The sequence below is a fragment of the Capra hircus genome, chromosome 11, assembly GCF_001704415.2.
Source record: "Capra hircus breed San Clemente chromosome 11, ASM170441v1, whole genome shotgun sequence".
NCBI lineage: Eukaryota > Metazoa > Chordata > Mammalia > Artiodactyla > Bovidae > Capra > Capra hircus.
In genome coordinates, this window is record NC_030818.1 from 72,506,677 (window position 1) to 72,521,186 (window position 14,510).

General features: G+C 44.4%; 1 protein-coding gene across 2 annotated transcripts; it reads right to left on the reverse strand.

Annotated features, from left to right (window-relative positions):
• On the reverse strand, positions 4,030 to 10,314 carry CENPA (centromere protein A). Of its 2 annotated transcripts, XM_018055531.1 has the most exons (5): positions 10,046 to 10,314; positions 7,079 to 7,188; positions 6,489 to 6,566; positions 6,042 to 6,201; positions 4,030 to 5,234 (listed from the first exon to the last, which is right to left on the reverse strand). In XM_018055531.1, the coding sequence occupies exons 1-4, from the start codon at positions 10,137 to 10,139 to the stop codon at positions 6,067 to 6,069; spliced, it is 417 nt and encodes a 138-aa protein (XP_017911020.1). In that variant the 5' UTR covers positions 10,140 to 10,314; the 3' UTR covers positions 4,030 to 5,234; positions 6,042 to 6,066. The 2 variants fall into 2 exon arrangements, with proteins under 2 accessions (XP_017911020.1, XP_017911019.1); XM_018055530.1 differs by having other exon boundaries at positions 4,030 to 6,201.

Here is a 14,510-nt window from a genome sequence, read left to right on the forward strand (position 1 = left end):
CTGCCTTCAACCTTTCCCAGCAGCAGGGTCTTTTCCAGTGAGTCAGTTCTTCACATCAGGTGGCCAAAGTATTGGAGTTTCAGCTTCAGCATCAGTCCTTCCAATGAATATTCAGGACTGATTTCCTTTAGAATGGACTGGTTGGATCTCCTTGTAGTCCAGGGGACTCTCAAGAGTCTTCTCCAACACCACAGTTCAAAAGCATCAATTCTTCTGTGCTCAGCTTTCTTTATAGTCCAACTTTCACATCCATACATGACTACTGGAAAAACCATAACTTTGACTAGATGGACATTTGTTGACAAAGTAATGTCTCTGCTTTTTAATATGGTGTCTAGGTTGGTCATAATTTTTCTTCCAAGGAGAAAGTGCCTTTTAATTTCATGGCTGCAGTCACTTTTGATTTTGGAGCCCCCAGAAATAAAGTCTGTAATTTTGGAGCGCCAAAAAACAAAGTCTGCCACTGTTTGTGCATCTATTTGCCATGAAGTGATGGGACCAGATGCCATGATCTTAGTTTTCTGAATGTTGAGTTTTAAGGCAACTTTTTCACTCTCCTCTTTCACTTTCAAAACTGGCTGGTTATTGCCATTACTCTCAAACCTGTCAGTCTGATTCCATGAAAGGGCTTGAAAAAAACTCATTTTATCCCAAGTGTGCAAACTAACTATGCTGTCTCTTGTGGCCAGTCTGATGGCTGCCTCCTGTTCTTTGCTGCTGTTTCTATCGAAAAGTTTCAGGTAAGTTATGCTATTATTAATAGCAGAGTTGGGGTTTCAATTCTCTGGGTATATGAGTGAGATCTGATGAAAGGGAGGAGAGTGAGTTCTAACTCTGTGTGCAAACTGTAAACTGGGGAAACGCAAAGTAACAAGGCTTGGAGAGACAGGTGTTAGGCAAAGGGGTTTAGTATTATTTGGACTGAATGTCAATCCTTTCTCTCTACAGTCTTCATTGACATCTAGTATCTGACCCTCTGCCTTCTACCCTGAGGACCCTGCTTCTGTTGATAGACCAGAGAGGGTGTCCAGAATGACTCACGTGGCTGGGATGGAGGGGGCACCGATCAGAACTTAGCAAATGCCCAGGGAGAAGCACTCTGCCAGTTCTCTACAGCTCACTCAGACTCTGAAATTCACATCTCTTGTTTCTGTCCTGGATCAAGCTGCATTTAATTTTCTCTGGGAGCCATTTCCTGGAATCTTCTAGAGGTTGGGGATTTGGAACTGACTCTATATTCTCATCAAAAAGTTTAGCCAGTAATGAAATGAGCTATTATCAGCTGGGGTATAAACATTGAGGATGGAGTCCAATTTTTTCCCCCATTGGGAAAACATATTACAGAATTTGAGAAAATATTTTATTGAATATTTAGAATTACAAAACTAACATTCTTGTTGGAACATATTCCTCTATTCAAGTCCTTTTCTCATATGTGAATCAAGTTTTTGTTGTTGTTTTTAGTTCTCTATATGTTCTGATATTAATCTTATCAAATATGATCTGCAAATATTTTCCTCAATCTGTGTTGTCTCATTATATCATTTTATATATATCAGAGAAGGCAGTGGCACCCCACTCCAGTACTCTTGCCTGGGAAATCCCATGGACGGAGGAGCCTGGTTGGCTGCAGTCCATGGGGTCGCTAAGAGTAGGACACGACTGAGCAACTTCACTTTCACTTTTCACTTTCATGCATTGGAGAAGGAAATGGCAACCCACTCCAGTGTTCTTGCCTGGAGAATCCCAGGGACAGGGGAGCCTGGTGGGCTGCTGTCTGTGGTTGCACAGAGTCGGACACGACTGAAGCGACTTAGCAGCAGCAGCAACATACATATATATATGTAAACCCAGTCCAGTATTCTTTCCTGGAGAATCTCATGGACAGGAGCCTGGTGAGCTATAGTCCATAGAGTCAAGGAGAGTCGGACACAACTGAAGAGACTTAGCATATATGTAACAAATAATTGCTAATTCTGCCTTTTCACTATTGATTGCACAAATATCCTTAATTTTCATAGTCAAATATGTTCATTTTTTTCTATTGCCTGTACCTTTGGTGTCATATCCAAGAAATTATTGCCAAATCCAATGCTGTAAAGTATTTGCCCTATTTTTTTTTCTTTCTTAATGATTTTTTGTCTTAAAAAAACCCTCTTTTTCTCTGTTTTCTTCTGAGAGTTTTGTAATTGTCTTTCTTATATTTGAGCTTTTGGTCCATTTTGAGTCAACTTTTCTATATGGTGGTGGGTAAGGTTTCAACTTCATTCTTTGCATGGGGATATCCAGTTTTTCCAGAAACATTTGTTGGAAAACCTTTTCCCCCATTTAATGGCCTTGGCACCCTTGTCAAAAATCATATGACCATATATTCAAGGGTTTATTTATAGCCCCCCATCCTATTCCATTGGTCTATCTGGTCTTTATGCCAGTAGTCATTTGGACCACTCTCCTACTGAAGACAAAGTTGGACAAATATATTTTTGCTCTTAAAAGCATTAAACAGCTAACAAGGTAGTGACTATTAGGAACTATTGATCCAAGATCAAAGAGAGGATGGAAATCTAGAGATGAGCTTAATAGCAGATGAGGCCTAACATTTTCCTGTGGGGATGTAGCTGAGGAATGAGCTATGCTTTTCGTAACCTTGTGGAGTTAGGGAGACAAGGCTGAAGTGCAGGCCTGCTAAGGTAAGAGTGATAAATTGACCTTGGAGGGCTGCCTGTACCTTGGGAATAAAATGAATGAGAAGCAATTTCTTTTTTTTAATTAACTTGGCAGATAAATACTTTATACAGTATTGTGATGTTTTTTCATACATCAACATGAATCAGTCACAGGAATACATGTGTCCCCCCATCCTGAATCTCGCCTGCCACCTCCCGAGAAGCGATTTCTACACAGCTCCTTGGCTTTGAATCATCTGGGTGGTTCAGAAAATCTTGGGCTCGAAAACTGAACTGAACGTGGTTCTGAATGTTTAGTGCCTCTAAGCATCTGCAGAAAAAAAATACCTAATCCTCTCTAGAGGAAGGTACCATTCTAGGCCTCAAATTATTTCCCCATATAGATGTGTCAGGCATACAATCGTGTGTAATCAACACCAAAGAGAAAAAAAGAATGAGCAAGAATCAACAGAAGCCATAAATAGAAACAGATTCATAGGGAGTCTAGGAGAGTTACAGACATAGTCTGCAAAGCAACTTACTTTCTATGTTAAAGGATATAAAAGCCAAGCTCGACATTTTCGACAAGGAGCTAGAAATTATAAAAAGGGACATGACAATTCGGAGAAGAATCAGAAATTCTAGAACTAGGATTTCCCTGGTGGTACAGTGGATAAGAATTCACCTGCCAGTGCTGGAGACATGGGTTCAATCTCTGTTCCTGGGAGATCCCACATGCCACAGAGCAACTAAGCCTGTGCGTCACAACTACTGAAGCCCGTGGGCCTAAAGCCTGTGGTCTGGAACAAGAAGCCACCAAAGAGAAGCCTGCGCACTGCAATGAAGAGAGTTCTTAGATATTAAAAAACGTGAAAGCATAAATTAAAAACTCAGTGGAAAGGTTAGAAAATGATGGTGAAATCACCCAGAAAGTAGGGAAAACAAAAACAAAACTCCAACAACATCAGCTATATAAGTGCTCAAAGTTGATAGTAAATTGTATCATCAGATTCTCAGGTTATTGTATGGTTACTATCCATGTTACTCTGTGGTGCTGAGCACACATCCTGCCTGGCATTTGAATGTGACATGTGACCATGTGTTGCAGTGGGGTCCTGGTTAGCACAATTTTAGGAGAGCAGAGAAGCGTCAATTTTAAGAAAATTAGAGGAAGAGTATAATCCTGACGGAGAAGGAAATGGAAACTCACTCCAGTATTCTTGCCTAGAGAATCCTGTGGACAGCAGAGCCTGGTGGGCTGCCGTCTATGGGGTCGCACAGAGTCGGACACGACTGAAGCGACTTTGCATGCATGCATGCATCATAATCTTCTGATTAATAACACTCTGACAAGAACTTTAAATGTATTCGTAGATAAGCTTTATTCCAATGTTTACATAAAAATGAGTTGATGTTGAACAGGAAAAGGTTTTTACAAAGGGTTAAAATTTATCAAACAACAGAACTTGGTCCTTCCCTTTAGTTTGAATTCAGTTGGCTGACACATCGTTATTAGTATCCGTCCTCACTAATCATTATCACACACAGTATGGTACTTCCTATTTCCCTGGAAGTCTCTTAAACTGTTTTCAGTTAAAAGAGAAGGGCAAGGATTTTATCGGCTCATACCCTACTCCACTGGAGGCAAAGATACATCCCTCAATTCTCTTGTTTAAATTGTGGTTGTTGGCAAAGTGTCCAAATGAAGAATTTAATGCTAACACACAAAGAACACAGTATAATCTATGTATAACAGTAACTTTGCTTCACGTTTTTTTCATTAAGAATTATTTTTATTATCTCTCCACAAGGAAGTTATAAAAATACCTATAAAAACATTGAAAAGGCTCTTTAAAATCCTGGAATGAAAAATTCTGAAGTATAAATTATGATACATCTTCTATGACTTGCAAATAAAAAATAAAATAAATTCTACAAGTTGGAATTTCTGAATGATTTTGGCAGGAATTTACCAGAAGGACCCAGAACATCAAACCTTAACAATTTTCTGTTTTCATCCCAAATGAGTTTTTGAAAAGCTGTATAATCTTTTGACGGGTACAGTCCACATACAAACTTGCTTCTGCTGTTAACGATGAAGTCAATCTGAAGGACAGAGATTTGTACGCTGGATGCGCCAGGCTCTTCCATGCAACTGACTGGTCTTCTCTTATTTTTTTCCATCATGTTTTAAATAAAAGTAAATATATATATATATGGTAAAAAATTTAAATGGTATAAGAAGATTTAAAATAATTAGTAAATATCCTTTTCCCCCTTAACCTAGAAAATCTGATCTCTTCCAAATCATCAGTCACATGAATAATTTGCAAAGTGAAGTCAACCTTAGAGTCTCTTCATCTGAAAATTATTCTCAGGATTTCTGGAATGTGTTGATTCTCTCATATATTACCTCTGTTACAGAGGAAAGCCATGAAGTCTTCTTCTAAAAAAAAAAACTAACTACGAAAGCAACTCGCACGCTCTGCTTCGAGAGAGCAAGTCCAGGCAACACCTTGTACTCCGTGGATCTGGAGCTGGCTACAGGCAGAAGCTCTGGTACCAACCCTGAAATTTAGGAATCATATTAACTAACAAGGCATTTTCAAAAATAAGAACTTTCTTCAATCAAAACGAGGTCATCACATATACACTATTGTGTGTGAATGATAACTAGCTACGGAGAAGCTGCTGTATAACATACAGAGTCCAGCCTGGCGCTCTGTGATGACCTAGAGGAGAGGGAGGCTCAAGAGGGAGGGGGTATATATATATATAATTATGGCTGATTCATGTTGTTATACCACAGAAACCAATACAACATTGTAAAGCCATTATTTTCCAATTAAAAAATCAAACCCAAAGAATCCCACAAGGTCATCTGATCCTTGAAAAACAGAGAGGATGAACTCTGTCATTATTTAATTGAAAAATAAGTGTGTGTTAGTTGCTCAGTCATGTCTGACTCTCTGTGACCCCACAAACTGTAGACCTTCAGGCTTCTCTGTCTATGGAGTTCTCCAAGCAAGAATACTGGAGTGGATTGCCATTACTTTCTCCAGAGGATCTTCCTGATCCAGGGATTAAACCCAGGTCTCCTGCATGGCTGGCAGAGTCTTTGCCATTTGAGCTACAGGGAAGTCAAAATTAAAACTGAAAAATAACTTTGTACAAAAGGACATGAGCCACAGAATCCCAAACATTCAAGTTAAAACTAGGTCAAAGCTTTCCTAGAGAACAAAGGGGAGGCGAGGCAGCAAAGGAGTCAGGATGGAGAAGGAAGCTTCTTTCAGAGAAATTCCCACCCTGGTGGTGGGAAGTTGAACGCTCTCCGGGCAAGGTCTGCTCACTCTCTGGTGAGCAGGAAACGCTTACAGAGACTCGGACGGGTGGCCAGAGCTCAGCCAAGCCCTTCCTGAATGCCTCGGATCCTCCGGGCCAGCTGCACATCCTTGGGGAAGAGCGTGACGCGGCCGGCGTGTAAGGAGAGGAGATAGGCATCCTCGAAGAGATGAACTAGAAATGCTTCTGCCGCCTGCGGACACAAAGAGAAGCAGAAAGACTGACAATGACGAGGGGACGTGGGCTGCTTTTTGCTGAGAGACCTGCTAAAAGCTCAGCCTCTAAGGGCTCAAAGGACTACAGGAAAGATTGTTCACAGCACGAGACTGAACTTTGCCAGGGAATTCCACTACTATCAGACCAGAGTCCAGCCTCCAGACTCGAGGTGTTCCCTGTTGCTCTTTTCAAGGAGGTGATATTCAGCCTCATCCTTCTCCCATTCTCACCCCTCACCCAAGTGGCCCCTGACCCCCTTCTTACCTCTTGTAGGGCCAACAGGGCCTGGGCTTGCCAATTGAAGTCCACACCACGAGTGAATTGAACACATATTTCTCTTGCCTGTGAAAGAGCAGGGATGGGGAGCAAGGGGAAGAATAGAAGGGAAAAGGAAACTCAAGAGAAGCTGGACTCTCTCCGTGAGTCTCCATGAATCTTCACTTCTGGTATTCCTTCCTGGTGCTTAACCTTGGGACCTAACTAGTAGCTAACACCTAACTAGGTGTCAACTCCAGGGAGGTTAGAGATGGGCACATCTCTCCTGGTCATGGTAGGAGGAGAGGAGGAGACAACCTCTTAGGGCAGGAGAAGGGATGAGAGGCTGATTGGATGAGAGTTCCTTTTACAAAAGCAAAAAGCACAGTTTCAAAGGTGGTGGGGGTTAGAAATGAACTCTAGAAAGAATGAGAAGTTGCCTTCAGCAGGGCTCATGTTTTCAGGAGCTGAAGTGTCCCTGATCAGATTATAGAAGAGGTCCCTTGCCATTTGGGCAAGAGATGACAGGGCCCCAACACCTGGGAAATTTAAAGAAAGGAGGCTGCACAAGGGTTTGCGGGGAGCTCCCTGGGACTCACCAGGCGGCAGAAGGGGGTCTTTCTTAACAGCAGGTGTGTGGTCTTCTGAAGAGTTCGGATCTCCTTCAGGATTCCACGTCCCCGGCGAGCAAGTGGACGGGAGGATGTGCCTGAGCAAAGGAGTCAAGTCATAGAGTAAAAGGCAGTGGAAAATAGGTGGTGTGCTGCAACCTGGCCATCAAACTGCCAAACATGCATGCTCGGTCGTGTCCGACTGTGCAGCCCCCTGGACTGTAGCCCACCAGGCTCCTCTGTCCATGGTATTCTCCAGGCAAGAATACAGCAGTGGGTTGCCACGCCCTCCTCCAGGGGGATCTTTCCAACCCAAGGATCAAACCCCTGTCTCTTGCATCTCCTGCATTAGCAGGCAGATTCCTTACCACTAGTGCTACCTGGGAAGCCAAATAGTAGACTGTAGAAAACAGGCTCCCCAAAGCAGGGATTTTTGTCTATTGTGGCCATTGTGGTCATCTTCAGCAACTGGAGAACAGTGGATCAGTGCTACATAAATATTTGTTAAATGAATGAATAAATGATCCTTTCAGGGTCCTACTGACCCTCAGTGATGATCCTTTGAGGGTCTTAATTTAAATGCCAACTCTTTCACACATTACCTTAATCCTAATGTAATGGGAAGCCACGGAAGAGCTTTAAGCAGGACGGAGAGTTGATACACTTTTATTTAAAGATCACTCCTGCTCCTATGTAAGGAAAGTACTGAAAAGGGACAAGAGTGGGAGTGATGTCATAGCTGGCTTAGGGTTGGGGCTTAGATGAGGCTGGTGGGAGTAGAAAAGGCAACAAGTGGCATGATTAGGATGCAATGTAGCGGTAGAAGTACCTGAACTTACATTTGGATTGGATGGACATGGGGCATAGAATGAAAAATCTCTTCCAGGTTTTTGGCTGTGGGAGGTTGTGCCATTTACTGAAATGGGGAAACTGAGGATGAAGAGGCAGGAGAAGAGTAACCAAAAGTTTGCTTTTAGATGTGTTTGGAGAAGAACTGACTCATTGGAAAAAACCCTGATGCTGGGAAAGATTGAAGGCCAGAGGAGAAGGGGATGACAGAGGATGAGATGGTTGGATGGCATCACCAACTCTATAGACATGAGTTTAAGCAAACTCCAGGAGTTGGTGATGGACAGGGAAGCCTGGTGTGCTGCAGTCCATGGGGTTGCAAAGTGTCGGACACGACTGAGCTACTGAACTGAACTAGTGTGACATACCCCAAAGTCACACTAGTAGGACATAGGTAGGTAGAGGCGAGACCCGGGCTGGAGCTAAACATGTATGTGAGAGCTGTCAGAGTGTTAAGTCCTACTGGAGTCAAAAGGAGAGATGAGCCCCCCGGGGAAGGGAAAGAAAGAAAAAGGAGACCACGGAAGTCCAACATCAACTTGCTCAAGAGAGATGGCACAGGCACTAACCACTGAGTAGAAATTACAGAGTGTATGTATCACGGAGTCAGGGGGATGGAGGGTTTTGACGAAGAAATGGCCCACTGTGTCGAATGCTTCTGAAAGAAGAGAAGGGTAAGAGAAGGGTAAGAGAAGAACACAGGCATGTCTAATAAAGCTGGCCACACAAAAGCAGTCGGTGACCTTGACAGGAGTAGTTCAAAGGCACTAGACACAGCGGTGGTGGTTATGAGAAGGCGGATTGGAACGAGTTGAAGGGTCACTGGGAAGAGAGGAAAACAGACACATGGCAACACTAGTCTCAGGGCCTCAGTAACAATAAAATAAAGAAAATGTATAAAAATGAAAAACCGATTCAAAAGTCATTACTTGCACATAATATAATAGCTCACTTGAAAATTTCAACTAAAGCAACTAAAAGACTATCAGGATTCACAAGAGAATTCAGCAAGTTCGCTAGCTGCAAAGGTTATTTATGTTTAGGAAAGAAAAAAATCCTATAGCAACATCTACAAAAAACCGATAACACTTTCTTCTCCCTGCTCTTAGCTATGGAGCAGGAGACAAGTAAAGCGGTTGCTGATGGTTAGGTCTCCCATCCCCCAGACCACAGCACAGAAACTGAGGACCACAGACCACTCTTCTTTCCAGGCATATACCTCTGCAAGAGGACAAGGTGAGAGAACAGGTTGAGTTAGGGCACTTTGGTTAAGGCCCAACACAGCCTCTCACTGAAGGAAACCCCCCCCACCCCCCACCCCCACCGAAATACCTAAACAGGCACCTTCTAAAAGCAGAACTGTTGTTGTCACAAAACTTGTGAAGTTGTCACCAAAAGTAGCCAATAATTTTGCGACTGAAAAAAGCACAAACACTGATTTTAAAAAATCCTGTCTGCGGGAACAGATTGGGTGACCTTGCTCAAGTTAGCAGGTCTGTCTGAGCCTCAGTTGTCCCATTTGTAAAATGGGCACAATATAAATTTAAGTAACTTCGTATAAAGAGTTTAACATAATGCCTAGTTAGTGGTAAGCAGTCAACCCATGCTGTTAGTATCAAGAATGTCTAAGCCAGTCCTTTCTCCTTGAAACTGCTTTCCCCAGTCCCCTCCGGGTTTTGGACCTTGCTTCCGTACTGAGCTTCCCTGGTGGCTCAGACCGTAAAGCGTCTATCTACAATGCGGGAGACCCGGGTTCGATCCCAGGGTTGGGAAGATCCCCTGGCGAAGGAAATGGCAACCCATTCCAGGACTATCACCTGGAAAATCCCTTGGACGAAGGAACCTTGTAGGCTACAGTCCATGGGGTCGCAAAGAGTCGGACACGACTGAGCGACTTCACTTTCACTTTCCGTACTGGACAGAACTGCTTTGCCCCCTGTAGAGGAAGGCCAATGGACCGGGATTGGGAGAATGGGCTAGATCCCATATCAGCAAGGAGCCTCAGCTTTTCGTCTGTGAAATGAGCACGCGGACTGGGTCCGTACCCACCTCACAGACAGGCTGTAGGCAGACCGGCTCGGAGGAAAAGGGATCGTGGCGGGTTACCTAAGGACCGGGCAGGCCGGCGGGCGGCGGGAGCCGGGCTCACCGGGCGCCTCCTTGGTGTTTCGGGCTTGCGTCTCGGGCGGTGCGGGCCCATGGCGGGCGAGCAGGGCTGCAGCCCCTCGGCTCCTTCTAGATCTTCTGGGTCCGGGGACAGAGGCTGGGAGGGCCGGGGCGTCCCGGCCGCGTGCCCCGGCTGGGTGCTATTCGAATTGCCCTCACCGCCGCCAATTCAGTGGCGGCGTTTTTTAAAAACCGAATCCAGCTACTCCCAGTGGCTGCCTCGGAACGCTCCTGGGCTAACGGCGGCGGTGATAGGAGGAGACTGCGGGGATGAGGCGGATCGACGGTAGGAACTAACCAATAGAGACTTGCAGAAGTGAAAGGAGGCGGGAACTACTCCGCCCTCCGCTCGCTTGGAGAGGCCCGCATGTTTGATGGATTAGACCCAGGTAGTCCCGTGGCTTCTGGTCGTAAAAAGAAAGCTCCATTCTGACTGTAGACCGTACGTGTGTGGAACGCTTTTCTCTAGACGAATCACTTTGCGGCAAATATTTTACGTTTTGCTCTATTAATCCTAAATTGGCTTTTAAAGACTCGGAGACAGGCCCAAGGAGAATGTGACTATTCTGTGCCTCTCCTGAGACTAGGGTCACCCGGAACACCCCACGAACGCGACTCAGAAATGAGCATTAACTCAGTTCAGTTCAGTCGCTCAGGCATGTCCGACTCTCTAAGAGCCCATGGACTTCATCACGCCAGTCTTCCCTGTCCATCACCAACTCCCGAACCTTGCTCAAACTCATGTCCATTAAGTCGGTGATGCCATCCAACTATCTCATCCTGAACGCTATTAATGATTAGGGTCGTGGGACAGCCAGGATGGGAACTCTGACAATAAGATCAAGCAGGGCAGTCTTCAGCTCTTTTCTTGGATCACACGCTCCAGCATTTCAATAGAATCATCCCAAGGGAAAAGATCCCTTCCCTTCCTGTTGGGGGATATGCTTGAGGGCAAATATAGAACTAGACAGTTAGAATAAAGGGGGTTTTACATTATGCTTTTTTTGTTTGTTTTACATTTCCTAGATGTTCTATAGTAACCTGTGACTGTAATCAGGAAGAATGTTACAATATCAGTGATTTTAGAGAACCCTTATTCACTGCTGGTTGGTGGGGATGCACATTGGTGCAGTCACAGTTGAAAACAGTATGGCAGTGGATCAAAAAATTAAACATAGAATGACCATATGATCTAGCAATTCCACTTCTGCATATACATTCCAAAAAAAAAAAAAAAAGCAGAGGCTTGAACAGGTATCTGTACAATAAGGCTCATAGCAGTGTTATTCACAATAGCCACAAATGTCTAAGTGAATGAATAAATAAAATGTGGTATACACATACAATGGAATATTATTCAGCCTTACAAAGCAAGGAAATTTGGATACATATTACAACATGGATGAATCTTGAAGGGATTATGTTAAGCGAAATAAACCAGACACAAAAGGACCAATATTGTATGATGCCACTTATATGAGAAGCCTAGAATAGTCAAATTCATAGAGACGGAAAGGTAGGATGGTGGTTGCTAGGAGCTGGGGGAAGGGAGGAAAGGAGAATTATTGTTTAATGGGTACAGAGTTGGCGTTTGGTAAAATGAAAAAGTTCTGCAGATGAATGATGGGTGATGGCTGCACAGCAAATGTAAGTGTACTTAATGCCACTGAACTCTACTCGTACTAATGGTCAATGTGGTAAATTTTATGTTGTGTATATTTTACCACAATAAGAAAGAAAGGGAGGAGAGAAAGAAAGGAAGGATATGGGAGGAGGGAAAGGAAAGGGTAGGGGAGGCAGGGAAGGAAAGGAATGTTTGGTTGAACCCATTGAGATATAGTCAAATGACAGAAGGATGGTTGTTATTCAGTGACACAGAGGCAAGAAGTCCTACTATACTAGTCTTCAAGACCTGTTAGTCAGACAAAGCAAATCTTCACTCATTTTGCTTTAGACCTCGAGTGCCTTCTTTGCCTTATTAGAAGTAAGTAGAAAATAAGGTGGGTTTCCAGGTGGCTCAGTGGTAAAGAAACTGCCTGCCCATGCAGAAGATGCAGGAGACACAGATTCGATCTCTGGGTCTGGAAGATCTCTTGGAGTAGGAAATGGCAACCCCTCCAGTATTTTTACCTGGAAGATTCCATGGACTGAAGAGCTGAGCGGGCTGCTGTCCATAGGGTTGCAAAGAGTCGAATACAGTTGAGGGACTGAGCAAAAATGTTAGCACAACATTGCATCCCTAGTAGTTACTTACTGAGTGACTGAGTAACAACAGAAAATAAGGTAGAAAATAGGTAAGTAAATGGTTGATCACACTAGGGGGTTTTAAGTAGAATATGGGAGACCCCTGTAAGTTAATGATTACTCGAGAGAGCAGGTTTACTTAACCACGAGGCCAAGCAGTGCTTTCTTAGCAAAAAACCCCCGAACAATTAAGCAGGGGTGGCAGGAGACCCACATACTGCTCAGTGAGCTCAGCAAGTTAATGATCCCTAGGATATGCTCTCTGCACACATGAAAGTAATTTGTGAACTGCACTTGGCCATGGAGAGCCAGGAAAATATGAAAGACAAACAAGTTACTTAATTGTGAAGGGACGCATCTAGCATCAAAGTCAGGATCAGAATGGACACCAGGACCATCATCCTCAGAGCAGGATTTGGCACTTCTGGGAGAATGGGAGGCTGGCCCAAGGACAAGAATTCTGATTTCTGGAGAGGTCAGGGCCAGTCCTTGTATATATGTGGGTTTGGGGCTGGCATCTGGCCAGGTACCCTTTTTGAATGGCAGTGTGTGACTGAATTATGAGTGAACTCTGTGCCTAAATGGGCTCCTTTTCTTTGGGTATTAAGGTAGACCATGAGCTCCAGGTGGTGTTAGTGGTGAAGAAGCCACCTGCCACTGTGGGTTAGACACGAGAGGTGGGTTTGATCCCAGGGTCAGCAAGATCCCCTGGAGGAGGGGATGGCAACCCACTCCAGTATTCTTGCCTGGCAAAATCCATGGACAGAGGAGCTTGGTGGGCTACAGTCCATGGGGTCACAGAGTCAGACATGACTGAAGCAACTTAGCATGCATGAGCCCCAACCACAGTCCCTGGTGCCTCTTGCTGGTCAGCACAGAAGAATCTCTGGACCATCAGTAGGAAAAAAGACCATAGATTCCTGGAGATGCCTGTGAATATACCTGGTTCACTTCTTTTATCTGTGGGACAAGGAGACTGATGCTTGGAGACGCCTGTGAATATATCTGGCTCACTTCCTTTATCCATGGGACAAGGAGACTGATGCCTGGGAGAGGAAGGGGCTTCTTAGGCCACTAGTTAGAGCCAGATCTGGAACTCTGGATTCACAATCAAGAACTCTATTCACTGCATCAAGAGGCAATGGAACCCAAGTCTTTACCTTAGAATGAGGAACAGAACCTGAGAATAATATTCTGCATCAAATTTTGGTGGCCCTTTCCTCCTCTGACATTTTATAAATAAAAGCAAACAAACACTATTTTGTACTCATGACTTCTGATTTTGTGATGCCCATGGTGATTTCCCCCTTGGCTGTTCCAGAATCTGGGTGAGAGTTCCTGCCTACCTTGAAAAGGTAACAACTAACTCTCAGCAACAGGCAGATTGGGTTGATGTGGGTCTACAGACCTTTAAGGCAGTATCTCCTTGAGTTGGCTGGCTGGAGCTGTGCTTGGGGATGCTCGGTGGGTCCACTGGTGATGAGGGTGGACTGAAGTCTGGTCCAGGAGACCCAGTCTTTGGTGACAGCTTACACAATAGACCATCCAACAGCCAAGGGCTCGAAAATGTAAGTCTACTCTTTGAATGTCTCCGATCTTCATCCTCTCCACCGTTTCTCTAGTTTGAAAGTGTTGCCACTCACTTGTGTCCTACTCTTTGAGACCCCATGGACTGTAGCCCGCCAGGCTCCTGTCTGTGGGATTCTCCAGGCAAGAATACTGGAGTGGGTTGCCATGCCCTCCTCCAGAGGAGCTTCTTGATCCAGGTTATCAAACTCAGGTCTCCTGCATTGCAGGCAGATTTTTCACCATCTGAGTTACCAGGGAAGCCCTTCTCTAGTTTAGACCCTAATTAACCAGTTTTTTGTTGTTAATTTTTTGGCTGCACCACACAGCATGTGGAACACTTGTTCCCTGGTTAGGGGTTGGATTCGCATCTCCTGCATTGGAAGCATGGAGTCTGCACCACCAGGGAAGTCCCCAGTGGGTGTTGTTTTACCAGTCTCTGCCTTTAGTGCCTCCTGACGCTAGTCAAACCTGTCTCCATATAACAACCAGGTGATCCTTCTAAACAATTTGGGTTTCACCACTCCTTTGGCACCCTGCTATCTAAGGATGGAGTTCTAGTGGCTCAGCAAAGCCTAAAAGGTACAGCACTACC